The sequence below is a fragment of the Cetorhinus maximus genome, chromosome 23, assembly GCF_964194155.1.
Source record: "Cetorhinus maximus chromosome 23, sCetMax3.hap1.1, whole genome shotgun sequence".
Lineage (NCBI taxonomy): Eukaryota > Metazoa > Chordata > Chondrichthyes > Lamniformes > Cetorhinidae > Cetorhinus > Cetorhinus maximus.
The window spans coordinates 30,022,855-30,047,365 of NC_135901.1; the positions used below are offsets into that span (position 1 = coordinate 30,022,855).

The 24,511-nt window shown below is 46.3% G+C and overlaps 4 protein-coding genes and 1 pseudogene across 5 annotated transcripts in view; 2 read left to right on the plus strand and 3 right to left on the minus strand.

The window, feature by feature from the left end:
- LOC144697263 (uncharacterized) overlaps window positions 1–24,511 on the minus strand; it is a 330,696-nt gene that overhangs the window by 222,322 nt on the left and 83,863 nt on the right. The gene's annotated exons all lie outside the window — the stretch shown is intronic.
- LOC144697287 (uncharacterized) overlaps window positions 1–24,511 on the minus strand; it is a 685,032-nt gene that overhangs the window by 174,360 nt on the left and 486,161 nt on the right. The gene's annotated exons all lie outside the window — the stretch shown is intronic.
- The window catches only part of LOC144697957 (uncharacterized), a 375,283-nt pseudogene that overhangs the window by 171,292 nt on the left and 179,480 nt on the right, over window positions 1–24,511 (plus strand). The window lies entirely within an intron of this gene.
- LOC144697292 (uncharacterized) overlaps window positions 1–24,511 on the minus strand; it is a 318,255-nt gene that overhangs the window by 13,951 nt on the left and 279,793 nt on the right. The window lies entirely within an intron of this gene.
- On the plus strand, window positions 7,703–13,878 carry LOC144697348 (uncharacterized). The gene is made up of 2 exons (XM_078569340.1): window positions 7,703–7,762; window positions 13,329–13,878. Exon 2 carries the CDS (start codon window positions 13,517–13,519, stop codon window positions 13,841–13,843), a length of 327 nt encoding a protein of 108 aa, XP_078425466.1. The 5' UTR covers window positions 7,703–7,762; window positions 13,329–13,516; the 3' UTR covers window positions 13,844–13,878.

The window sequence follows — 24,511 nt, forward strand, 5'->3', positions numbered from 1 at the left end:
CTCCTTCCAATTATGACCATTCAGTCTTGTACATCCACCTGAGGGCAGATAGTGCCCTCGGGTTAGACCATAAGACATAGCAGCAGAAATCAGGCCATTCGGCCCATCGAGCCTGCTCCGCCATTCAATCATGGCTGATAAGTTTCTCAACCCCATTCTCCCATCTTCTCCCCGTAACCTTTGATCCCCTTACCAATCAAGAACCTTTCTGTCTCAGTCTTAAATACACTCAATGACCTGGCCTCCACAGCCTTCTGTGGCAATGAATTCCATAGATTCACCACTCTCTGGCTAAAGAAGTTTCTCCTCATCTCTGTTCTAAAAGATCTTCCCTTTACTCTGAGGCTGTGCCCTCGGGTCCTAGTTTCTCCTACTAATGGAAACATCTTCCACACGTCCACTCTATCCAGGCCTTTCAGTATTCTGTAAGTTTCAATCAGATCCCCCCTCATCCTTCTAAACTCCATAGAGTATAGACCCACAGTCCTCAAACGTTCCTCATATATTAAGCCTTTCATTCCTGGGATCATTCTCGTGAACCTCCTCTGGACCCTCTCCAGAGCCAGCACATCCTTCCTGATAAAAGCAAAGAACTGCGGATACTGGAAATCCAAAACAGAAACAAAAATACCTGGAAAAACTCAGCAGGTCTGGCAGCATCGGTGGAGAGGAGCACAGTTGACGTTTTGAGTCTGTATGACTCTTCAACAGAACTAATTAAAAATAGAGAAGGGGTGAAATTTAAGGTGGGGGGGAGGTGTTGGGACAAGAAGAGCTAGGTAGAGGGCCAGTGATAGGTGGAGATAACCAAAAGATGTCACAGACAAAAGGACAAAGAGGTGTTGAAGGTGGTGATATTATCTAAAGGAATGTGCTAATTAAGGGTAGAAAGCAGGACAAGCAAGGTACAGATAGCCCTAGTGGGGGTGGGGTGAAGGAATCAAAAAAGGCTAAAAGGTAGAGATAAAACAATGGATGGAAATACATTTAAAAATAATGGAAGTAGGTGGGAAAAGAAAAATCTGTATAAATTATTGGAAAATACAAAAAGGAGGGCGAAAATCGGAAAGGGGGTGGGGATGGAGGAGGGAGTTCATGATCTAAACTTGTTGAGCTCAACATTCAGTCCAGAAGGCTGAAAAGTGCCTAGTCGGAAGATGAGGTGCTGTTCCTCCAGTTTGTGTTGAGCTTCACTGGAACAATGCAGCAAGCCAAGGATGGACATGTGGGCATGAGAGCAGGATGGAGTTTTGAAACGGCAAGTGACAGGGAGGTCTGGATAATGCTTGCGGACAGACCGAAGGTGTTCTGCAAAGCGGTCACCCAGTCTGCGTTTGGTCTCTCCAATGTAGAGGAAATTGGGAGCAACGAATGCAGTAGACTAAGTTAAGGGAAGTGCAAGTGAAATGCTGCTTCACTTGAAATGAGTGTTTGGGCCCTTGGACGGTGAGGAGAGGGGAAGTTGCATCTTCTGCGGTTGCATGGGAAGGTGACGTGGGAGGGGGTTGAGGTGTAGGGGGGGATGGAGGAGTGGACCAGGGTGTCACGGAGGGAACAATCCCTACGGAATGCCGCCGGGGAGGTGAAGGGAAGATGTGTTTGGTGGTGGCATCATGCTGGAGTTGGTGGAAATGGCGGAGGATGATCCTTTGAATGAGGAGGCTGGTGGGGTGATAAGTGAGGACAAGGGGGACCCTATCATGTTTCTGGAAGGAGAAGGTGTGAGGGCGGATGCGCGGGAGATAGGCCGGACACGGTTGAGGGTCCTGTCAACCACCGTGGGTGGAAAACCTCGGTTAAGGAAGAAGGAGGACATGTCAGAGGAACTGTTGTTGAAAGTGGCATAATCAGAACAGATGCGACGGAGGTGAAGGAACCGAGAGAATGGGATGGAGTCCTTACAGGAAGTGGGGTGTGAGGAGCTGTAGTCAAGGTAGCTCAACATCCTTCCTGAGACACGGGGCCCAAAACTGCTCACAATATTCTAAATGTGTTCTGACCAGAGCCTTATAAAGCCTCAGCAGCACATCCCTGCTTTTATATTCTAGTCCTCTTGAAATAAATGCCAACATTGCATTTGCCTTCCTAACTACCGACTCAACCTGCAAGTTAACCTTAAGAGAATCTTGGACTGGGACTCCCAAGTCCCTTTGCACTCCAGATTTCTGAATTCTCTCCCCATTTAGAAAATAGTCTATGCCTCTATTCTTCCTACCAAAGTGCATGACCTCACACTTCCCCATGTTGTATTCCATCTGCCACTTCTTTGCCCATTCTCCTAACCTGTCCAAATCCTTCTGCAGCTTCCCTGCCTCCTCAATACGACCTGTCCCTCCACCTATCTTTGTATCATCTGCAAACTTAGCCAGGATGCCCTCAGTTCCTTCATCTAGATCATTAATGTATAAAGTGAAAAGTTGTGGTCCCAACACTGACCCCTGCGGAACTCCACTAGTCACCGGCCGCCATCCTGAGAAGGACCCCCTTATCCCCACTCTCTGCCTCCTGCCAGACAGCCAATCTTCTATCTATGCTAGTACCTTACCTCTAACACCATGGGCTCTTATCTTACTGAGCAGCCTCCTGTGCGGCACCTTGTCAAAGGCCTTCTGGAAGTCCAAGTAGATAACATCCATTGGCTTTCCTTTGTCTAACCTACTCGTTACCTCCTGAAAGAATTCTAACAAATTTGTCAGGCATGACCTCCCCTTGATGAAGCCATGCTAACTTTGTCCTATTTTACCATGCACTTACAAGTATTCTGAAATCTCATCCTTAATAATGGACTCTAAAATCTTACCAACGACCGAGGTCAAGCTAATCTGCCTGTAATTTCCCGTCTTTTGCCTCACTCCCTTCTTAAACAGGGGGGTTACATTAGCGATTTTCCTGTCCTCTGGGACCCTCCCTGACTCCAGTGATTCCTGAAAGATCACCACTAGCGCCTCCACTATCTCTTCAGCTATCTGCTTCAGAACTCTGGGGTGTAATCCATCTGGTCCAGGTTATTTATCCACCTTCAGATCTTTCAGTTTTCCTAGCACCTTCTTCTTGGTAATGGCCACCATACTCACCTCTGCCCCCCCGACTCTCTTGAACTTCGGGGATGTTACTCGTGTCTTCCACAATGAAGACTGATGCAAAGTACCTATTCAGTTCCTCCGCCATTTCTTTGTTCCCCACTACTACTTCTCTAGCGTCATTTTCCAGCAGTCCAATGTCCACTTTTGCCTCTCTCTTACTCTTTATATATCTAAAAAAAACTCTTGCAATCTTCTTTTATATTATTGGCTAGTTTACCCTCATATTTAATCCTCTCCCTCCTTATTTCTTTTTTAGTTGTCCTCTGTTGGTCCTTGTAGGCTTCCCAATCCCCTGATTTCCCACTGATCTTCACCGCATTGTATGCTTTCTCTTTAGCTTTTATGCTGTCCCTGACTTCCCTTGTCAGCCATGGTTGCCGCGTCCTCCCTTTAGTATGCTTCTTCTTCCTAGGGATGAATTTTTGCTTTGTCTTCCAAATTACTCCCAGAAACTCCTGCCATTGCTGTTCCACTGTCTTTCCTGCTAGGCTCATCTCCCAGTCAATTCTGGCCAGCTCCTCCATCATGCCTCTGTAGTTGCCTTTATTCAACTGTAATACCGTTACATCTGATTCCAGCTTTTTCCTCTCAAATTGCAGGGTAAATTCTATCATAATATGGTCACTTCCTCCTAAGGGTTCCTTCACCTTAAGCTCCCTTATCAAATCTGCCTCATTACACATCACTAAATCTAGAATTGTCCGTTCCCTAGTGGGTTCCACCACAAGCTGCTCCAAAAAGCCATCTCGAAGACTTTCCACAAATTCCTTTTCTTGGGATTCACTACCAACCTGATTTTCCCAGTCTACCTGCATATTGAAATCCCCCATAATCACTGTAACCATGCCTTTCTTACACGCCTTTTCTATCTCCTGGTGTATCTTGTGCCCCACATCCTGACTACTGTTCAGAGGCCTGTACATAACTCCCATTATGGTTTTTTCACCTTTGCAATTCCTCAACTCTACCCACATAGATTCTACATCTGACCCTACGTCGTTTCTTGCTATCGATTTAATTTCATTTCTTACTAACAATGCAACCCCATCCCCTCTGCCAACCTGCCTATCTTTTCAATAGGATGTATATCCTTGGATATTTAGCTCCCAGTCCTGATCCCTTTGCAGCCATGTCTTCGCGATGTCCACCACATCATGCCTGCCAATTTCAATCTGCACCACAAGCTCATTTACCTTATTTTGTATACTGTGTGCATTCAGATACAACACCTTCAGTCCTGTATTTCCCGTCCCCTTTCTCATTGTCGTCCCTTTACCTGATGTGCTTGAAGTTAGATTCCTAGCCCTTTCCAAACACTCTGTTCCATTTTGTGCTCTGGAGAATTTAATAGCCTCTCCTGGGCTCTCTTTTCTTTTCAGTTTTTTCATAATTTTCCATGAAGTTGAATCCACGCCCCCACAGGCTAACCTGCTGCTTTGTTTCCCATTTGTCATACTTCTTGGAGTTTTACCCTTCCCTTCCCCCCAACTTTCTCACTCGAATGTCTCACTCGAAAGACGGTCCCTCTGACAGGACGGCTCTTCCTCAGTATTGGCACAGGGAGTGTGGGCCCTGGATTATGGGGGCTCGAGTCTCTGGAGTGGGGATTGGAACCCCCCACCTCCTGACTCAGAGGCGAGAGTGCTACCCACCGTCATGCCGTGTTGAATAGAATCCGCCAGCTGGTGTTCTAGAATCATGGAATGGTTACAACACTGAAGGAGGCCATTCAGCCCATTGTGTCTGTGCCAGCTCTCTGCAAGAGCAACTCACCAGGAGCCAACCCCCCCGCCTTTTCCCCATAAGCCTGCCAATTTCTCCTCTTCAGATAATTATCCAGTTCTCTGTGGAAAACCATAAATGAATCTGCCTCCAGGTCCTTTCATCCCTGGTATCACTCTTGTAAATCTCCTCTGCACCCCCTCAAAGAACTTCACATCTTTCCTAAAGTGTGGGGCACAGATATAGGGTTCCATTCTAGAAGGATAGAATTGAAAAGCAGGGAGGTTATGTTCAACTTGTTTCAAACCATGGTTAGACTACACTGGGAGTACTGCCAACATCTGTGATCTCCATTTAGAAAAAGGAAATAGAGGCACTGGAGAAGGGGCAACAAAGATTCACAGGAATAATACCAGAACTGAGAGCATTTGACCCTCAGGAAAGGCTGGGGCTGCTTTTCTCTAGAAAAGAGAAGACTGAAATGTGACCTGATGGAAGTCTTTAAGATGATGAAGGGGTTCAATAATCCAATAGGGATTTCATGAGAAACCTCTTTACCCAGCGAGTGGTGAGAATGTGGAACTCGCTACCACAGCGAGTGGTTGAGGTGAATCGCATGAATACATTTAAGGGGAAGCTAGATACATACATGAAGGAGAAAGGAACAGAAGGATATGCTGATGGGGGGGAGATGAAGAGAGGTTGGTGGAGGCTCATGTGAAGCATAAATACTGATAGAGATCAATTGAGCCGACTGGCCTGGCCCTGTGCTGTAGACTCAATGGAACAGAGACAAATGAATTTATTTTAGATCTACCTGTAGTGGTAGGAAAAAGACTCTTTACCATCCAGGATAAAATAAATGTACTTCTTCAACTTTTGTGGACCATTTCAGTGGAAATGTGCATTCCCAGGCTCAAAGAGCTTCAGCCCATTGAAATCAAAGTCATGAGACCGGCCAGTCCGAAGAAAGAAACCCTCCGACCCTCCCACGTCACCAACTGTCAGAATGAACATGGTTCAGTCCTGGATGCGATTAACAGCAGCAATAACAGCAGAATCCAACCCCTGTAATCAATTGTGAACTCGCTGTTGTCTCAGCAGGTGGGATGACCGAGTAAATCCCTTCCCACACACGGAGCAGGTGAACGGCCTCTCCCCGGTGTGAACTTGCTGGTGACTCCACAGTTTGGACGATGTTCTAAATCTCTTTGCACAGTGAGAGCAGCTGAACAGTCTCTCAGTGTGAATGCGCTGGTGGGCCATCAGTACCTGAGAGCTTTTGAAACCACTCCCACAGTCAGAGCATTTAAAAGGTCTCTCATTTGTGTGAGTGACATGGTGTGTCAGCAGGCTGGATGACTGAGTGAATCCCTTCCAACACACAGAGCAGGTGAAAGGTCTCTCCCCACTGCGAACTCGCTGGTGCCTCTGCAGGTGGGATAACTGAGTGAATCCCTTCCCACACTCAGAGCAGGTGAACGGCTTCTCCCTGGTGTGATCTCGCTGGTGAGTCCGCAGGGAGGTTGACTGAATGAATCCCTTCCCACACTCGGAGCAGGTGAATGGCTTCTCACCCGTGTGAACTCGCTGGTGGATCTGCAGCATGGATAAGTCGGTCACAGTCAGAGCAGGTGAACGGCCTCTCCCCACTGTGAACTCGCTGGTGCCTCAGCAGGGCAGAAGAATTACTAAGACTCTTCCCACACTCAGAGCAGGGGAATGGCTTCTCCTTTGTGTGAATTTGCTGGTGCCTCAGCAGGGCAGAAGTATGACTGAATCCCTTACCACGCTCTGAGCAGCTGAATGGTCTATCTCTGGTGTGAACCCGCTGGTGTGTCTTCAGGTGGGATGAAGCAGTAAATCCCTTCTCACACTCAGAACAGGTGAATGGTTTTTCCCCACTGTGAAATCGCTGGTGCACCAGCAGGTAGGATGACTGAGAGAATCCCTTCCCACACTCAGAGCAGGTGAACAGCCTCTCCCCAGTGTGACTGCGTCGATGAGTTTCCAGTGCAGATGGGGTCTCGAATCCCTTTCCACAGTCCCCACATTTCCACAGTTTCTCCATGGTGCACATGTCCTTCTGTCTCTCGAGATTCGATGCTTTTTCAGGCTGTGTAACTAGTTAAAGCTCTTGCCACAATCAATGCACTGGAACACTCTCACTCTGGTGTGTGTGTCCTGGGTCCTTTCCAGTCCCCTGATGTTTGAAACATTTTGAAGCGACAGAACAGGCAAAAATTCCTCCTTCTAGATTCAAAGGCTGAGGATATTCATATTATGATGAATTGAGTCATTCTGGCAGTGCTTGACATGATGTTTGGACTTCGGATTTCTGTCTGCAAATGCTCCCCTTCGAATATCCTGTGAAAGAAGTTCACAAAAGTCATCACTGTCAGTACAGCATAGAAATTCAGAACAGACAAGTCTAGTTTCTATGGAACATCCTTTCCTCTCTTGTTCCCTAAAAGCTGTAAATCTCCGTCTCCCACAAACTCTCACTCCATTCTCACTCTGCTGTACCTAATGGACATCCTCCCAATTCTCCTGAAAGTGCTCATTCATGCTGAGCAACAGATCCATGCTCACGTCTTCTTGTCCAAAGATTTGAGAATCTTTCTATAACTGTATTTACTGACAGTAGTGGAAGTGGAGACAATCAATTATTTCAAAATGAAATTGGATGGACATTTGAAGAAAATAAACTTGTAGGGGGACGGGGATATAGAGGGGGAATGGGACTGCTCTACAGAGTTAGCATGGACTCAAGTTACCGAATAGACTCCTTCTGTGCCTTGATGACTGGAAATATATAATGTAAATACAGTACTATATTACAGCACTGGAAATAATAAGTCAACTTTATTTACTTTACAACTTTATTATTAACTCAGGAACTGAAGAGAAAGGAAGTGAATCAAGGGAGGGTGCAGACTCTGGAAATGTTGGCCCAGGTCTCTCTCTCTCTCTCTCTCTTAAAGACATTGACATCCTTTGCTCCCTCAGCTTTTCACATTTATTTGTCTGGCTAAAAAGATGGTCTCTTTCCTAATGTTCACAATTAAAGGGGTGGTTTCCTCAGGAGATGGCTGACATTTAAGGAGACAGTAAATTAATATCGGACAGAGATATTTCTAGTTTTGTAATATGGTACATATTTAATATAAATTATTTATGGTTCTGTAATAAAATGCATTTATTATTATTTCCAGTCTTGTAATATAGTACTGTAGCTGCCTTATATATTTTCAGTCACAGAGTCATTATGGCACAGAAGAGGACCATTCAGCAACTCGAGTCCATGCCGAATGTCTGTAGAGCAATCCAGTCAGTCCCATTCCCCCTCTATATCCCTTTTCCCCTGCTAGTTTATTCCTTCAAGTGTTCATCCAATTTCATTTCAAAATCATTGATCATCTCTGCATCCCTCGAGGAAGCGAGTTCCAGGTCAAATCAATCCAAAGTGTGAGGTGTTACATTTTGGAAGGTCAAACCAAGGTAGGACACAGTAAATGGTAGGGTACTGAGGAGTGCGGAGGAACAAAGGGATCTGGGAGTTCAGATACATAATTCCCCGAAAGTGGCGTCACAGGTAGACAAGGTTGTAAAGAAAGCTTTTGGCATACTGGCCTTCATAAATCAAAGTATTGAGTATAGGAGTTGGGATGTTATGGTGGGGTTGTCTAAGACATTGGTGAGGCCAACTTTGGAGTATTGTGTGCAGTTCTGGTCGCCTAACTACAGGAAGGATATCAGTAAGATTGAGAGAGTGCAGAGAAGATTTACTAGGATGTTGCCGGGTCTTAAGGAGTTGAGTTACAGGGAAAGATTAAACAGGTTAGGACTTTATTCCTTGGAGCGTAGAAGAATGAGGGGAGATTTGATAGAAGCTTACAAAATTGTGAGGGGTATAGACAGAGTAAATACGAGTAGGCTCTTTCCACTTAGATTAGGAGAAATAAACACGAGAGGACATGGCTTTAGGGTGAAAGGGGAAAGGTTTAGGGGGAACGTCTTCACTCAGAGAGTGGTGAGAGTGTGGAACGAGCTACCATCTGACGTGGTAAATGCGGGCTCACTCTTAAATTTTAAGAATAAATTAGATAGATACATGGATGGGAGAGGTCTGGAGGGTTATGGACTAGGTGCAGGTCAATGGGACTAGCGTAATAATATTTCGGCACAGACTAGAAGGGCCGAAAGGCCTGTTTTCTGTGCTGTAGTGTTCTATGATTCTATCGTTGAAATGAATTTCATTCATCCAGTCCAATTTCATTTTGAAACTATTGATCATCTCGGAGTGAGTTGCCAAATGTCTCTGTCTGGGACAAGAAGCAGTGAGCTTGGATCGGTCGATGAATATGAATCGGCACCTTCAGGAGAATTGGGAGGGTGTATATTGAGTATAGCAGAGTGAGAATGGAGGGACAGTGTGTAGGACGGAGATTTACAGCTTTTTGGGAATGAGAGAGGAAAGCATGTATCGTAGAAACTGGAATTGTCTGTTCTGAATTTCTATCCTGTGCTGACTGTAATGACTTTTGTAAACTCCCTTTACAGAATATTGGAAGAGAGGATTTGCAGACAGAAATCTCAAACCAAACATCACATCAAGATCTGATCGAGGAACTCATTTCTCCGAAATCTGAATATCACCTGCCTTTGAATTCAGGAGGAGAAATGTTTGTCTGTTCTGTCTGCTTCAATAGTTTCACACATCAGTGTGACTGGAAAAGCACCGAAGCACACACATCCGAGTGAGAGTGTTCCAGTTCACTGACTGTGGAAAGAGCTTTAACCAGTTGCACCATCTGTTCGTACTACTCACAGTGGGAAGAGACAGTACACATGTTCAGTGTGGAGGAGGCTTCAACTGATCCTCGAAACTGGAGAGACACAAGCACACTTGGACAATGGAGAAACCATGAACTCGCTGGTGTGTCTGCAGGTGAGATGACTAAGTGAATCCCTTCCCACACTCAGAGCAGGTGAATGGCCTCTCCCCGGTGTGACTGCGCCAATGAGTTTCCAATGCAGATGGGGATCTGAATCCCTTCCCACAGTCCCCACATTTCCACGGTTTCTCCATGGTGCGCGTGTCCTTGTGTCTCTCCAGGTTCTACGATCAGTCGAAGCCTCGCACTCACACAGAACACGTGTACGGCCTCTCCCCACTGTGAATGGTGATGTTTTTTTCAAGCTCTGAAAATGGTTAAAGCTTTTTCCACAGTCAGTGCACTGGAACATTCTCACTCGGGTGTGTGCTTTTGCAGTCACGCTGATGTTTAAAGCCTTTTGAAGCAAACAGAACAGACAAAACTTTTCTCCTTCTAGATTCAAAGGCTGATCATATTCAGATTCCGATGAGTCAAGTGAGTCTGTCAGATCTTGACGTGATGTTGTCAGCAAATCCTCCCCTTCTAATATCCTGCTAAAGGATTTTACAAACATTGTTGTCAGTACAGGATAGAAATTCAGAACAGACAATTCTAATTTCTATAGAACATTCTTTCCTCTCTCATTCCCCAAAAGCATTAAATCTCCATCCCACACACTCTCGCTCCATTCTCACTCTGTTGCACCTAAGACACAACCAACATTACTGCACCAAAAATGTGTGTAAGACACAGTATTTTATTATATGATTAGAGATACATGCTGGCGTGGGGAAGAACTTTATTTCAACAGCCAGTGGTGATGACCTGGAAGCCACTGCCTATGAAGCCGGCCAGTCCAGCAGAAAGAAACCCTCTGACCCTCCAACTTCACCAAGTGTCAGAATGAACATGGTTCAGCCCTGGATGTGATTAACAGCAGCAAAAACAGCAGAATCCAACCCCTGGAATCACCTGTGAACACGCTGGTGTCTCAGCAGGCTGGATAAATGAGTGAATCCCTTTCCACACACGGGGCAAGTGAATGCTCTCTCCCCAGTGTGAACTCGCTCATGTGCCAGCAGGTTGGATAAATCACTGAATCCCTTCCCACACTCAGAGCAGGTGGTATGGCCTCTCCCCGGTGTGAACTCACTGGTGCTTCCGCAGGTTGGATAACTGAGTGAATCCCTTTCCACACTCAGAGCAGGTGAACGGCTTTGCCCCAGTGTGAACTCGCTGGTGTGTGTAGGGTGGATGAATCGTTGAATCCCTTCCCACACGCAGAGCAGGCCTCTCTCCAGTGTGAACTCGCTGGTGTGTCTGCAGATGGGATAACTGTGTGAATCCCTTCCTACACTCAGAGCAGGTGAACGGCCTCTCCCCGGTGTGAATGCGCCGATGAGTTTCCAGCTCAGATGGGACTTTGAATCCCTTCCCACAGTCCCCACACTTCCATGGTTTCTCCATGGTTTGGGTATCCTTGTGTCTCTCCAGATTTGACAATCAGTTCAAGCCTTATCCTCAGCGAATGCATGTGAGGTTTCTCTCCACTGTGAAAGGTGTGATGTTTTTCAGTCTGTAACTGGTTGAAGTTCTTTCCACAGTCAGTGCACTCGAACACTCTCGCTCGGGTGTGTGTGTTTTGGTGCTTTTCCAGTCACACTGATGTTTAAAATCTTTCGAAGGAGGCGGAACAGACAAACATTTCTCCTTCTAGATTCAAAGGCCGATGATATTCAGGTCCTGATGAATCGAGTGATTCTATCAGGTCCTGACGTCACATTTCATTTGAAAGTTCTGTCTGTAAATCCTCCTCTTCTAATGTCCTGTAAAAGGAGTTTTCAAAAGACATCACTGTGAGTACAGAATACAAATTCAGAACAGATAATTTTTTGATTGGATTCAATTGTTTGCCCATCTCATCTGTAAATCCTCCCCACCCACCCACACTCACTGCCCTCCCTCCTTCTGTCCTCATTGATTACTTGATGTTTTAATTATTCCCAATCTCTCCTGATGATCCTGGTAACATAAGAACATAAGAAATAGGAGCAGGAGGAGGCCATTCAGCCCCTCAAGCCTATTCTGTCATTCAGTAAGACCATGTCTGACGTGCACTGTCCCCAAATCCGTTCATCCTATAATATTCAAAAACCTATCATTCTCTCGCTTGAATATACTCAGTGACTGAGGACCCACAACACACAGGGATTTTTATTATCCTTTCATGTAATGTAGGAGTGACTGGCAAGGCCAATAGTTGTTGCCCCTCCCTAATTGCCCTTGAGAAGTTGGGACTAAGCCACCTTGTGAGCCTATGTAGCCCATCAGGTGCGACATTTCTGTCACGGTTTGGTCCAACTGAGTGTCTTGCTCGACCATTTCCGAGGGCAGTTAAGGGTCAGCCACATCACTGTGGGTCCAGATTCACATGTAGGTCAGACCAGGTAAGGGCGGCAGATTTCCTTCCCTGAAAGGCATTGGTGAACCTGGATGAAGATGGATAAGAGAATTCCAAAGATTCACAAGGCTCTGAGTGAAGAAATTTCTCCTCATCTCAGTCTGAAATGATCGGCCCCTTATCCTGAGACTATGCCCCCGTGTTCTAGATTCCCCAGTCAGGGGAAAACAGCCTCTCAGTGTCCACCCTTAACACCCTGGCATTGGCTGCACGTTGGCTCCACCTTTTCCCGAATGACCGTCCGGGACCGACGTGAGGGGGGCACATTCTTGATGAATACGACCCCAGGCTCCCTCCCAGCTGGGGGATCAGGGTGAGGAGCAGGAACCCCGGCTTTGCCTCCTGTGGCACTGAGGCCAGGTCTGGTGCCCCTCCCCCCACCCGGGCAGATACCTGGGACCCAACATTGATCCCCTTGGGGTCTATAAAAATCAGAAGCATTTTCAAAACAAACGCTGATTCTCCTTTAAATTGATTCACTTCCTTTCCCTTCAGTTCCTGCAAGTCAACAATTTCCCCCCAGAATGAGAAAAGAAATGGAAAAGGGAAGAAAACAAAGTGTTTTACTCACAGATGTTGGACACAGCAGGAAGTTTCAGTCTGTGTGAAGCTCAATCTTCATCCACACAAAGCCCGCGCTCTGATTGATTGGAGGACCAGAGTCCTTCCGGTCCTTCAATTCTTCCCATTGGTCAATCCCTCAGCATGAAGGGAAGGAAGTGGCGGGCTCTCCCCCGCACATGCGCAGCTTCCCCTCTCCCGTGTTCTCCGAGTGGCTTCTCGCTCTGGCCGGATCCGTCAGCCGGTTGCCTGGAAACCTTGGCTCGAGGAGGTGGAGGGGAAGGGGAAGCGATAGGTGGGGGCGGGGGCTCCCGTGTCCGCGCGCCTGGCCTGCAGACTGAAACCCGAGGACGTCACCGCGGAGCAAACTGATTCCTATTGGCTGATTCAGGCAGGGTTCCGTTGTAGACGTCACAATGCTGAAGTTGGACAATGAGCTTCAGACTAAAACTTCCTCCTCTGGGCAACATCTGTGAGGAAATCAATGTTTCCCCCTTTCAATTTCTTTTCTCATTCTGGGGGCAAATTGTTGACTTGCAGGAACTGAAGGGAAAGAAAGTGAGTCCAGGGAGGGTGCAGACTCTGGAAAGGTTGGTGCAGACTCTGGAAAGATTGGCCCAGGTCTCTCTCTCTCTTAAAGGCACTGTGACACTCAAGTGAGAGTGTTTCCAGTGCATTGACTGTGGAAACAGCTTTAACCAGTTACACAGCCTGAAAAAACATCGCTATCCACAGTGAGGAGAGACCGTGCACATGTTCTGTGTGGATGAGGCTTCATTTGATTGTAGAACCCAAAGAGACACAAGGACATGCGCACCATGGAGAAACCCTGGAAATGTGGGGAGTACGGGAAGGGATTCAAAGCCCCGTCTGAGCTGAAAACTCATCGGTGCAGTTACACCGGGGAGAGGCCGTTCACCTGCTCCGAGTGTGGGAAGGGATTCACTCAGTCATCCAACTTGCTGGCACACGAGCAGGTTCATACCGGGCGGAGGGGCCATTCACCTGCTCCATTTGTGGGAAGGGATTCACTCAGTTATCAACCCTGCTGCGACACCACCGAGTTCACACCGGGGAAAGGCCGTTCACCTGCTCTGAATGTGGGAAGGGATTTACTAGATCATCCAGTCTGCTGACACACCAGCGAGTTCACTCCAGGGAAAGGCCATTCACCTGCTCCGTGTGTGGGAAGGGATTCCGCGATTCATCCAGCCTCGCGAGACACCAGCGAGTTCATACTGGGGTGAAGTCATTCCAATGTTTCCTTTGTGGAAGGGGATTCATTTTTTCATCCAACCTGTGGAGACACCAGTGAATACACGCCAGGGAAAAGCTGTTCACCTGCTCTGAGTTTGGGAAGGGATTCACTAATTCACCTGCCCTGCAGAATCACCAGCGAGTTCACACTGGGAAGATGCCATTCACCTGCTCTGAGTGTGGGAAGGGATTCATTCGGCCATCTCACCTCCAGACACCTCAGCGAGTTCACACCGGGGAGAGGCCGTTCACCTGCTCTGAATGTGGGAAGGGATTCAGTGATTCATCCAATCTAATGGCGCATGAGAGAGTTCACACTGGGGAGAGAGCATTCACCTGTTCCTTGTGTGGGAATGGATTCACTGAGTTATCAACCCTGCTGCAACTCCAGACGGTTCACACCAGAGAGAGACCATTCCCCTGCTCTGTGTGTGGAAAACGATTTATTCGGTCAACCAATCTGCTGACACACTAATTGGAGACCTCAGACGTAGGAGCAGAAGTAGGCCATTCAGCCCATCGGGTCTGCTCCACATTTCAATGAGATCATGGCTGATCTGATAATCCTCCACACCACTTTCCTGCCTTTTCCCCCATAACGCTTGATTCCCTTACTGATTAACTATTTGTCAATCTCACCCTTTAATATACTTAATCACCCAGCCTCTGCAGCCCTCTGCGGTAGAGAATTCCACAGATTGACTACCCTCTGAGAGAAGAAATTCGTCCTCATCTCTGTCTTAAATGGACGACCCCTTACTCTGGGATTGTGCCCTCTAGTCCTAGACTCTCCCACAAAGGGAAACAACCTCTCAGCATCTACCCTGTCAAGCCCCTTAAGAATCTTATATGTTTCAATAAGGTCACCTCTCATTCTTCTAAACTCCAATGAGTACAGGCCCAACCGACTCAACCTCTCCTCATAAGAAAATCCCTCCATAACCGGAATCAACCTAGTGATTCTCTGGACTGAATCCAATGCCAGTATATCTTTCCTTAGATAACGGGACCAAAACTGTTCACAGTATTCTAGGTGTGGTCTAACAAGCGTCTTGTATAGTTTTATCAAGACTTCCCTATTTTTATACTCCATTCCCTTTGAAATAAAGGCCAACATTCCATTTGCCTTCCCTATTACCTGTTGATCTTGTATGTAAGCTTTTTGAGATTCATGCATGAGGACCCCCAAATCCCTCTGTGCTGCAGCTTTCTGTTGTCTTTCTACGTTTAAATAATATTCAACTCCTCTATTCTTCCTGCCAAAGTGTATAACCTCACATTTTCCCACATTATATTCCATCTGCCAAGTTTTTGCCCACTCACCTAACCTGTCTATATCCCTCTGTAGACTCTTTGTGTCATCCTCACTAATTGCCTTCCCACCTATTTTTGTGTCATCCGCAAACTTGGCGATAGTACATTCACTTCCCTCATCCAACTCATTAATATATGTTGTAAATAATTGTGGCACCAATCCCTTTGGCGCTGCATTAGTTAGAAGTTGCCATCCTGAAAATGCCCCCCTTATCCCAACTCTCTGTCTTCTATTAGTTACCCCATCCTCTATCCATGCCAACACCATGGGCTCTTATCTTATTAATTAGCCTTATGTGCAGTACCTTATCAAATACCTTTTGGAAATCCAAATATATTACATCTACTGGCTCCCCTTTATCTATCCTGCTTGTTAGCTCTTCAAAGAATTCAAATAAATTTGTCAGGCATGATTTCCCCTTCATGAAGCCATGCTGACTCTGCTTGATTATATAATGTATTTCTAAATGCTCTGCTATTACATCCTTTATAATAGACTCTAATATTTTCCCCAATGACAGATGTTAAGCAAATAGTTACCTTTTTTTTGTCTCCCTCCCATTTTGAATAAGGGTGTTACACTGGCAATTTTCTAATCCTTTGGGACTTTTCCAGAATCTGAGAATTCTTGGAAGATCACTACCACTGCATCCACTATCTCTGTAGCGACTTCCTTTAATATCCTAGGATGCAACCCATCAGGTCCAGGGGACTTATCGGCCTTTAGCCCCATTAGTTCCCCTAGTACTTTTCCTCTGGTGATAGTTTTTGTATTTATTTCCTCCCCCAACACCACTCCCCCCGCACACCCCCCACCAGCTTTGCCCCTTGATGATTTAGTATTTTTGGAATGCTGTTAGTGTCTTCTACCATGAGGACTGAGGGAAAGTATGTATTCAACTCCTCTGCCATTTCCTGGTGCCCCATTATTATCTCCCAAGCCTCATTCTCTCAGGGGCCTCTGTTCACTTTTCCCTCTCTCTTCCTTTTTATATACTTAAAGAAGCTCTTACTGTCTGTCTTTATGTTACTTGCTAGCTTACCCACAACGTTTATTTTCTCCCTTTTTTTTGGGTAATCTTTTGTTGGTTTTTAAAACTTTCCCAATCTTCTGGCTTACCACTAATCTTTGCCACATTGTACGTTTTTTCTTTCAATTTGATACTATCCTGAATTGCCTTGGTTAACCATGGTTGGTTTATCCCCTTCCTAGAATTCTTCTTCCTCACTGGGATGTATCTTTGTTATGAGTCATGAACTATTTTCTTAAACGCCTGCCATTGTTCATCAACCATCTTTTCTGCTAACCTCCTTCCCCAGTCCACTTCAGTCAACTCTGCCCTCATTCCCTTGTAATTCCCTTATTTAAGTTTAACACAGTTGTTTCCGATCCAAGTTTCTCACTCTCAAACTGAATGCTAAATTCTACCATGTTACCGTCATTGTTTCCGAGGGGTTCTTTTACTCTGAGATCATTTATTAAACCTGCCTCATTACCCATTACCACATCCAAAATAGCCTGATCCCGAGTTGGATTCACAACATATTGTTCTAGGAAACTGTCCTGAAGGAATTCTTGCTCATGGCTACCTCGGCCAATTTGATTTTCCCAATCTACATGAAGATTAAAGTCACCCATGATTAATGTACTGCCTTTTTTACATGCCTTCATTATCTCCTGATTTATTCTCTGCCCTACAGTATAGCTACTGTTAGGGGGACTATAGACCACTCCCACCAGTGTCTTCTTCCCCTTGCTATTTCTTACTTCCACCCATATGGATTCTACATCTTCCAATCCAAGATCATTTCTTGCTCTTGCACTTCTTCACTCTTGTACAAAGCTACCCCACCACCCTTTCCTTCCTGCCTGTCCTTTCGAAAAGTAACATACCCCTGAATATTTACTTCCCAGCTTTGATCTCCTTGTAACCACAATGGTTATAAGATCAGATCCATTAACCTCTATTTGTACTGTTAATTCATTTATCTTGTTCTGAACACTACGTGCACTTAAGTAAAGAGCCATTAATTTTGCCTTTTTACCATTTTTTTCCCACTTTGACCATATTTGCTGCTGTTTTTTATGTTTGTACACTCTGTCCCTTCCTGTCACACTCTGGGAATCATTACCTAAATAGCTGTCCTGCAATGCTGCCATATCCTTTAGCTTTGTAAGCCTACGTGTTCCCTCTCCAGAACCCTCCTCACCTCTATTTGCTGGGTGGGGGAGGAGTAGGCTGGATGACCTTTGAACTGGTGCATCGCGCGTCAGTGGGTGTCCAGCTCGCGGCCGATGTCATCCAGCAGCTTCAAACAGTGGTGTTCAGCCCTGACGGCACACGTGGCTTAGAGGACACTCAGGTGCTCGGTGGTTCCATTCTGAGCATACTCCTGCTCGGACGGAATTCCACATTGACCCCAAGCCCCGAACCCTCCCTCGGGAGCCTGGGCCCCACAGCCTGAGCTGCCTCATGGAAATGCGCTCCGTGCCTTTTAGCTCGGCATGGAGGGATTTCCTGTCTGGGCTGCTGCTGCACACCCTTCATCTCCTTGTCTTCGCCCGCCAGCCAGACATGCCTTGGTGTGCTCTCTTACCATTTGGGGGCAGAGGTCCCCAGTTGGGGGCGGGCTCTCTAAGTGGGGTCCTTCCCCTTTCCATCGGGGACCTGGGGTGGAGGGTGTTGCACGCAGCAGTCCCAGACAACGGTAGGTTAAGGTGGTTCACAGACTCCCAATATGCCTGCGTTTTTTACAGCCTGGTGGAGTCCGTGGACTACGTCTGTGTTAGTAGTAGTAGATTATTACAGCCCCTTTTCAGTTTTCTTACGGGGCTTTTTCTTAACTTTTCGTTGCACTTCAGCCCCACGCTCCTGATCTTTGGACACCTGGTGCGGAGTTGAGGCGGGTGAGGAGGGAGGAGGACCTCCTTGTAAGCCTGCTCCTGGGCCTGGTCAAGTTGGCCATTAACGGGTTCCAGCAGCGGGTGGTCAAGGGGGTCGTCCATCCCAACTGTCTGCCCATCTTCCCCGGCTATGTTCATAGCCGGGTGTCCCTGGAGAGGGAGCGCGTGGTGTCCGCTACCACGCTGGAGGCCTTCCGTGACCGGTGGGCAACGCGGGGGCTGGGATGCATCATTACTGCCCCCCAGAACCACATTTTGATTTGAATTAGATAAGTTTCCTTTGAGATTTTGATTTTAGTTACAGTGTCCCTTTAAGGGACCACCCCCTTTAATTTGCTAATTTGGCCTTTTTGTTGATCTGCCATTTGGTTCTCGTTTTATTTGTTATCATGGGGAAACAATTTCGTTAATTTGTTCATTTACTCTTTGTGCTAATTAGTTGTTTTTTTCCTCAAAGAGAAAAAGAGACACTTAACTGACATGGAGTGGAGTGGAGTCAGGAGGTATATACCTGTAATGTTTCATTCTGTGAATAAATTTAAACCAAGTATTAGTTGGCTCCAATTTCGTCCTTCACCATAAGGCTGTCAGGAACATAGGAACAGAAATAGGCCATTTAGCTTAACGAGCCTGCTCTGCCATTCAATTAGGTTATTGCTGATCATCTACCTCTAGTCGCTTTCCTGCACTATTTCCATATCCCTTGATGTCTAGAAATCTATGGATTTCTCTTTTGAACATGTCCAATGATTAAGCTTCCACAGACCTCTGGGTGGAGAATGCCAAAGGTTCACCACTCTCTGAGTGAAGAAATTATTCCCTATCTCAGTCTTAAATGGCCTACCCCTTATCCTGAGATTATGTCCCCTGGTTCTAGACTCACCAGGCAGGGGGAACATCCTATCAACATCCACCCTGTCATGCCCTGTAAGAATTTTGTAGGTTTCAATTAGATCACCTCTCATTCTTCAAAACTGTATAGAAAACAGGCCCAGTTTCCTCAATCTCTCCTCATAAGACAATGCCACCATCCCAGGGATTAATCTAGTGAATCTCAGTTGCAGTCCCTCGATGGCAAGTATATCCTTCCTTAGATAAAGAGACCAAAACTGTACACAATACTCCAGGCGAGGTCTCACCAAGGCTCTATACAACTGCAGCAAGACATCTTTATTCCTGTACTCAAATCCCCTTACAATGAGGAGAGGTGAGAGTGACCACCCTTGATATCAAGGATGCATTGACTGAGCCTGGGATCAAGGAGCCCTGGTAAAACAACTCAATGGGAATCAGGGGGACAGGTTGGAGTCATACCTAGCAGAAAGGAAGATGGTTGTGGTTGTTGGAGGTCAGTCATCTCAGCCCTGGGACATCACTTCAGGAGCTCTTCAGGGTAGTGTCCTAAGCCCATCTTCAGCTGCTTCATCAATTACCTTTCTTCCATCATAAGGTCAGAAGTGGGGATGTTCGTTGATGATTGCACAATGTTCAGCACCATCCACAACTCCTCAGATAATGAAGCAGTCCATGTCCAAATGCAGGAAGACCTGGACAATATCCAGGCTTGGGCTGACAAATGGAAAGTAACATTCGCGCCACACAAGTGCCAGGCAATGACCATCTCCGACAAAAGAGAATCTAACCATCTGCCCATGACATTCAGTGGCATTACCCACTATCAACATCTTGGGGGTCACCATTGACCAGAAACTGAACTGGACCAGCCATATAAATACTGTGACGACAAGAGCAGGTCAGAGACTAGGAATCCTGCAACAAGTAACTCACCTCCTGACTCCCCAAAGCCTGCTCAACATTTACAAGGCATAAGTCAGGAGTGTGATGAAATACTCTCCACTTGACTGGATGAGTGCAGCTCCCAAAACATTCAAGAAGTTCGACACCATCCAGGACAAAGCAGCCCCCTTGATTGGCACCCCTTCAACAAACATTCACTCCCTGTGCAATCACCGACGTACAGTAGCAGCAGTGTGCACCATCTACAAGATGCACTGCAGGAACTCACCGAGGCTCCTTCGACAGCACCTTCCAAACCCACGACTGCTACCATCTAGAAGGACAAGGGCAGCAGATAGATGGGAACACCACCACCTGGAAATTCCCCTCCAAGCCACACACCATCCTGACTTGGAAATATATCACCGTTCCTTCACTGTCGCTGGGTCAAAATCCTGGAACACCCTCCCTAACAGCATTGTGGGTGTACCTACACCACACAGACTGCAGTGGTTCAAGAAGGCAGCTCACCACCACTTCTCAAGGGCAATTAGGGATGGGCAATAAATGCTGACCTAGCCAGCGACGCCCACATCCTGTAAATGAATAAAAAGAAATGAAGGCCAACATACCATTTGCCTTCCTTATTGATTGTTGCACCTGCATGCTAGCCTTTAGAGACTCATGAACAAGGAGACCCAGCTCCCTTTGGACATCGACACTTCCCAACCTCTCACCATTTCAGAAACATTCTGTCTTTCTGTTTTTTCTACCAAGTTGGATAACTTCACACTTATTCACATTATTTTCCATCTGACATGTTCTTGCCCATTCACTTAGCCGGTCCAACTCCTCTTGAAGCCTCGTTGCATCCTCTTCACAACTCACATTCCTGCCTAGTTTAATGTCATCAGCAGATTTAGAAATATTACAATTGGTCTCCACATCTAAATCATTCACACAGATTGTGAACAGCAGTGGACCCAGCACTGATCCTTGCCATGCCCCACTAGTAACAGCCTGCCACCCTGAGAATGATCCATTTATTGCTCCTCTCTGCTTTCTGTTTGTTAACCAATTCTCAATCCACACTAGTATATTTCCCCCAATCCCATGTGCTCTAACTGTTTTTACTAACCTCCTGTGTGGGACCTTATCAAAAGCCTTCTGAAAATCCAAATATGCCACATCCACTGGTTCTCCTTTATCTGTGCTACCAGGAACATCCTCAAAAGGCTCCCAACAATTTTGTCAAACATAATTTCCCGTTCATAAATCCATGTTGACTCTGCCCAATTTGATCATTACCACAGAAGTGTCCAGTTATCACCTCCTTCAGAATAGATTAAAACATTTTCTCTACGACTGACGTCAAACTAACAGGTCTGTAGTTCTCCATCCTCCTTTTCCCTCTTTTCTGAAATAGTGGGATTACATTTGCTACTTTCCTGTCCACAGGAACCTTTCCAGGATCTGTAGAATTCTAAAAGATAACCACCAGTGCACCCTCTATCTCTCTCGCCACCTCGTTCAGCAATCTGGGATGTAGCTCATCTGGTCCAGGGAATTTGTCAATCTTCAATCCAGTTCACTTTTCAAATACTGCCTCTTTACTAATATTAATTTCTTTCAGTTTCACAAGTCCTTTGGTTGCCCAGTATTTCGAGGTGTTTTGGTCTGTGTCAGTGTTTGTTCCCCACATGAGCTTCCTCCAATTCTGCTTCAGAACCTTCTGTTCCTTTCTCCCTCGTGTGCTGATCTCGTTTACCCGCTGGGAGACCCCCACGTTTACCTGGTCCTGGGCTCTAGGCTTTGGGAATCTGGGCACTGCCTGTAGTCCCAGCAGTGGCCACAGGTCCCAGTAGCAGGACTTCCTCCTGAGTGAGGGGTGGGGGTGGGGGGAAGTCCCACCTTCAGCTGATGAACACTCCACTGAGTGAAATGCCTCTGGGGCTGCCGACATCGGCTGGAATGTGATCCCCATTGACTTTTCCAAAGGGGTGGTGGGGCCACCTGAGAAATCCTGCCCAAGACATTTCCCCTGAATTCCCAAATGAATTTATCAGTGACTATCTTACATTTATGGCCTCCAGTGATGATCTCCCCCCACAGGTGTAAATCTATCGACACCAACCCTATCAAACCCCTTAATAATCTTAAAGTCCTCAGTCAGATCAGCCCTCAGTCATCTCCTTTGTAGAGAAAAAAGCTCCAGCCTGTCCAGCCTTGCCTGAAAGTTAAACACTCTCAGTTCTGGGATCATCCTTGTGAATTTTTCGTCGACCTTCTCCAGGTCCTCTCTAACCTTTTTATAATTACGGAGACCCAGAACTGTCCACATTATTGCAACCGTGGTCTAACCAAGGCTCGATACAAGTTTAACCTGACGTCTCTGCTTTTCAATACTATTTCTCTAGAAATGAACTCCATATATGGGCCTCACAATTCAGGAAGGATGTCAAGGCCTTAGAAAAGGTGCAGGGATTTAGTACGGGGACAGGAATGAGTGAACACACTGGAGAGGCTGGGGTTGTTCTCCTTAGAGTAATGAAGGAGAGGAGATTTGACAGAGGTGTTCAAGGTCATCAATGGTTTACATCGAGGCAATAAAGAGAAACTGTTTCCACTGACAAAAGAGTTGTTAACCAGAGGTCACAGATTGAAGGTGATTGACATGAAAGCCAGAGGGGAAAAGAGGAAGATAAATCTTTACACAGTGAGGTGTTGTGATCCGGAATGCATTGCCTGAAAGGCTGGTGGAAGCAGATTCAACAAAGGGAATTGGATAATTCCTGGATGGGTATTAGTTTGCAGGGTTCATGGGGAAAGGGCAGGATAGTGGGAATAATTGAGTCACTCTTTCAAAGAGCCAGCACAGGCACGATGGGCCAAATGGCCTCTGTCCATGCTGTGAGATTCTGTGATCACAGATAAATAAATGTGTGTCTGCAATATTTACAGTGATGTCAATAAAGTCTAGAACATTGTGGCCCTGCCATCTCTTTGAAAGGACTCTCTGATTCATCCAACTGCTCTGCTCTTTCCCCACAGCCCTGCAAATTCTTCCCTTTCAAGTATTTACCCTTTGGAAAGATACTATTGAATCTGCTTTCAGGCCGATCAGAACAACTCGCTGTGTCAAAAAATAAAATCTCATCTCCCCCTCTGGCTCCTTTGCCAATTACCTTAGAGGGACTCACTTTCTGTTAAAGAGCCTGCCAACCCCACTCACCCACTTTCCCTAAAGTGCACAAATCTAATCATGAAACATTCAGAAAAAATCAAGTATTTTTACTGATAGACATTTATTAATGAAACAGAACATGGTTAAATAAAACCAGAAAATGACTTGAGGATCAAAGACGACCAGAGTAAAAGGATGTGCACAATGTTCTGGACCCAAATGCTTTCTCTTCAGCTTCTCTGTACCCTGTTCCCATGACTCCCCGCTTTGGACACAGGGGAACTGAACCCTGGGGGTCGGGTCACCATCAGCCCCGGTCACCCCTCCCGTGCCCTGATTGGTTGGAGGCCCATTTCCCAGTCAGTCCTCCAGCACCTTTCTGTCTCTCTATCAGTGCGACGCCCATGGCAGTTTCCCAATTGGGCCGCAGGCCCCGTTATTCTCAGCTAAATTCAGCCCTCAGTTCCATCGCCTGGCTGTCATTGACAGAAAGGTGCTGGAGGATCAATGGGAATCCGAAACTAGTGGCTCTGAACCAACATTTCAGCATTTGTCTGTCAAATACACGTGTGCGGTTTTGGTCTCCTTATCTGAGGAAGGATGTACTTGCTATAGAGGGAGTGCAGAGAAGGTTTACCCGACTGATTCCTGGGATGGCGGGACTGACATATGAGGAGTGATTGAGTCGATTAGGATTATATTCGCTGGAGTTCAGAAGAATCTCCTCTGCTCCCTCTCTAAGAACTTCACATCTTTCCTAAAGTGTGGGGCCCAGATATAGGGTTCCATTCTAGTGGGATAGAATTGAAAAGCAGGGAGGTTATGTTCAACTTGTTTTGAACCATGGTTGGAATACACTGGGAGTACTGTCAACATTTGTGATCTCCATTTAGAAAAAGGAAATAGAGGCATTGGGGACGGTGCCACTCAGATTCACAACAACTGAGAGTATTTAACCCTCAGAAAAGGTTGAACAGGTTGGGGAACCTTTCTCGAGAAAAGAGAAAACTGAAGAGTGACCTGATGGAAGTTTGAATTTTATGGAGTAACATAGGACTTAGGAGCAGGAGTAGGCCATTCAGCTCCTCGAGCCTGCTCCATCATTCAGTAAGATCCTGGCTGATCAGATTGTGGTCTCAGCTCCACTTTCTTGTCTGCCCCCCATCCCCCGCCCGACCCCCTTTAACCCTTGGCTCCCTTGTCTATTAAAAGTATGTCTAACTCAGCCTTGAATAAATGTAAAGACTCAGCCTCCACTACTTTCTGGGGAACAGAATTCCACTCCAATGACCCTCTGAGAGGAAAGAAATTCTCCTCATCTCGGTCTTAAAAGGAAATAGAGGCATTATTCTCTTATTCTTAAACTCCGTCCCCTGGTTCTAGTCTCTCCCACAAGAGGAAACATAC

Excerpts from the sequence above, each read along its gene's own strand:
- LOC144697348 (XM_078569340.1), top strand. The coding sequence starts at position 13,517 with ATGCGCACCATGGAGAAACCCTGGAAATGTGGGGAGTACGGGAAGGGA.